Source organism: Rhipicephalus microplus, unplaced genomic scaffold (genome assembly GCF_043290135.1).
Source record: "Rhipicephalus microplus isolate Deutch F79 unplaced genomic scaffold, USDA_Rmic scaffold_84, whole genome shotgun sequence".
NCBI classification, from domain to species: domain Eukaryota; kingdom Metazoa; phylum Arthropoda; class Arachnida; order Ixodida; family Ixodidae; genus Rhipicephalus; species Rhipicephalus microplus.
In genome coordinates, this window is record NW_027464656.1 from 839,512 (window position 1) to 842,443 (window position 2,932).

The following is a 2,932-nucleotide window of genomic DNA, read 5'->3' on the forward strand; positions in this document are numbered from 1 at the left end:
CCACCTATGTTTCTGTGAATTAGAAACCCCACTCCCAGTTCTCTTCTGACAGCCAAGCCCCGATAGCAAAGAACGTGCCCATTCTGTAGCACCGTATAGGCCTCATCTGTCCTCCTAACCTCATTGAGCCTTTTTATATTCTATTTGATACTCTCAAGCTCCTCGAATAGTACAACTACACTTGCCTCACTAGATAAGGTTGTAGCATTAAACGTTACCAAGTTCAGGTTCCAATGGCGGCCTGTCCAGATCCAGAGATTCTTAGCACCCTCGGCTGCGTTGCAGATCTGACGGCCGCAGTGGTCAGTTGCTTCGCAGCTGCTGCGGACTAAGGGCCGTGAGTTATTTGACATTATTTTGAATCAGACAACTTCTTCTTCTCCCATCAGTTGGCTTTAGAAAAGGCTACTCATGAGACACCCAGTTATTCAAAAACGGCAGCGTCTCCTGCGCCGCGCGGCGCAGCAGCCAGCCCCGCACAGAAGTGGCTTCTGCGCCGCACAGAAGTGACGTCACTTTAAAAATTATTACCTAAAGCTAGGTAACTGTGTAAATTATTCGTGTGTAATGCGTTAAACCTACAAAAATTTTACTGAGCAGGTGTTTAACGAGTCAATTAGCCTAGGTTTGTTATTTAAATAAATATTACAAGTATTTTAAATACAGGGGGTGCCATGGGCGCTTCGGCTGCGAAAGGTAAACACTGCGAGATGGTAGGTGGTAGGTAGGTAGTAAACTTTATTAACTCAGTTGACAGGAGAGAGTTGGGGACGGCTTTAAGGGCCGGCCCCTTACAAAATCTAGGAGGAGTCCCTAGTCCGGGACCCCTGTGGCTTCTGCTGCAGCACGCGCTCGGGCCACTAGGGCACGCTGGTCTTCTAGGGTCGAGCAACCGAGCAGGGCAGCCTCCCAGCTCTCTCGGGTAGGGAGGGAAGGGGAAGGAAGTGGCGGGACCGCCGGATTTGAGGGGCATGCCCACACCATATGGAAAGTATCCGCGAACGGATGGTCACAGTGCGGGCATTCCCCAGAGAATGCCGGATTGAAATGTTTGAGTATCGCCGGGCACAATACTGTATTGGTATAGAGACGGAGGAGCCAGCGCTCGTCCTTCTTGGGCAGGCCCGATGCTGGGGGTGGGAAGCGGAGCCTGTTCGATTTGTACATAGCGGTGATTTCTCTGAAAGAGGTAGCCGGAATGGGTTCTGGAACATCAGGCGATGGAGGGCGAGGCGGGTCCCGGTAATTAAGCGCGCGGGCCGAGGCATCTGCAGCCTCGTTTCCAACTAGCCCCGTATGAGCAGGAGTCCAGATGACGGTGCGTGGATTTGGGCGATCTAGATAATAGCATCGCTTAAGGATTTCGGCGGCGCGATCATTGATGCAACCCCGTGTGAGATTTTGGCACGCCCTCCGCGAATCGGTAATAATTATCCGAGATGCGGGGTCCGCTGCGGCGAGGGCTATGGCGACCTCCTCCGCGTGTGTGATGTCCGGTGCTCGAAAGGTGAGCCCTTGAATAGGTACGTTTTGGTGAACCACAGCGGCCGTGTACCACCCGCCGTGGTGGGGGCCGGATGCGTCCGTGTAGAAGACTCCCGGGCGTGAGCCATACCGTTGCTGTAGGGCTGTAGCCCGCGCTGTACGCCGCCCATCGTGAGTCCCATTTGTCATGTTTTGGGGCAGAGGCGGAATGATCAGTGCACCACGCCAATCCTCGGGGATCGCGGTACGCTCTTCCACCTTGTGGGTGTTGGAAATGTGGAGGCGGTGTAGGAGGTTGTTCCCATCCTGAGACCTACTAAGGCGCAGGTACTGGTTATTGAGATGAGCCTCTTTAAGTTCCCCGTACGTGTTTGTCATGCCCAGGTCTGCGAGACGTTGGTTCGACGTTGAGATGGGGAGGTCTAGGGCACGTTTGTAAATTTTGCGGAGTATACAGTCTAGTGTATTCTCGTCGCATTTACGCAGACGCAGGTAAGGTGTCGAATAAAGGATCCGGCTGGTCACGAAAGCGTTGGCGAGGCGCAGAGCAGCACGGCTCTTGAGACCTCCTCGCTTGTTCGAAACCCGGCGGATCATGCGGCCCACCTGATCCCCCACAGTGCGTAGTTTGCGCAGAGTGGTATCAATTCTGCGGTGTTTGTGTATGAAGAGTCCCAGGACTCTGATTTCGTCGCGTTCCGGAATGGCCCTGTTACACAAGGTGAGTTCAATTTGTGTCGTGTCGTTCGGTTTGGGGCGAAGATGCACGTATTCCGATTTGGTGGGTGAGCATTCGAGACCGCAGCCGCGGGCGTAGCTGTCAACTATCGACGCGGCATGTTGCAGACATGTCTCGATGCTACCAAGGGAACCCTGAGTTGCCCATAGCGTGATGTCGTCGGCGTACAGAGCGTGCTGCACGCCTGGGACATCGTTTAGCAATGAGGGAAGGTGAGCCATGGCAAGATTGAACAGAAGAGGGGAGAGGACTGCTCCCTGTGGTGTTCCGCGCGTACCGAGGGGGTACGGTCCATGCTCCTTGTCTTGAATACGCAGGTATGTCTGCCGTTCTATGAGGAATTGGCGGACGTACCTAAAAGCATTATGCCCACAGTTTGTTTGTGATAGGTTGGTAAGGATGATGTCATGGGTAACGTTATCGAAAGCTCCCTTGAGATGGTAGCCGCGTGCGATGTGTTAGGTTAAAGTGGCTGAAATGGCGAGGTGTGATGAGCGGGGCGCTTTTCGCTTGTCGGAGAGGGTCACTCGGCGCGCTGATGCCGCAAGGGGCGCGGATGGCAGCGACGCGGGTAGGGAGCGGCGCACTTCCGGATTCACTCGCAGGATTTCAAGCTGGACGGTTGTGCCCTCGCGATCTCCGACTTCAGCGTAGCTCCCGCCGACTGGTTCACCCTCCGCGGTCTCCTGAAGCCGTGCAGCTCTCGCA

General features: G+C 54.6%; 1 protein-coding gene across 1 annotated transcript; it reads right to left on the reverse strand.

Moving 5' to 3' along the window:
- Positions 1–721: 721 nt before the first annotated feature.
- On the reverse strand, positions 722–2,655 carry LOC142790227 (uncharacterized). The gene has a single exon (XM_075885204.1). It carries the CDS (start codon positions 2,443–2,445, stop codon positions 814–816), a length of 1,632 nt encoding a protein of 543 aa, XP_075741319.1. The 5' UTR covers positions 2,446–2,655; the 3' UTR covers positions 722–813.
- Between the last annotated feature and the right edge of the window lie 277 nt (positions 2,656–2,932).

Excerpts from the sequence above, each read along its gene's own strand:
- LOC142790227 (XM_075885204.1), bottom strand. The coding sequence starts at position 2,445 with ATGGCTCACCTTCCCTCATTGCTAAACGATGTCCCAGGCGTGCAGCAC.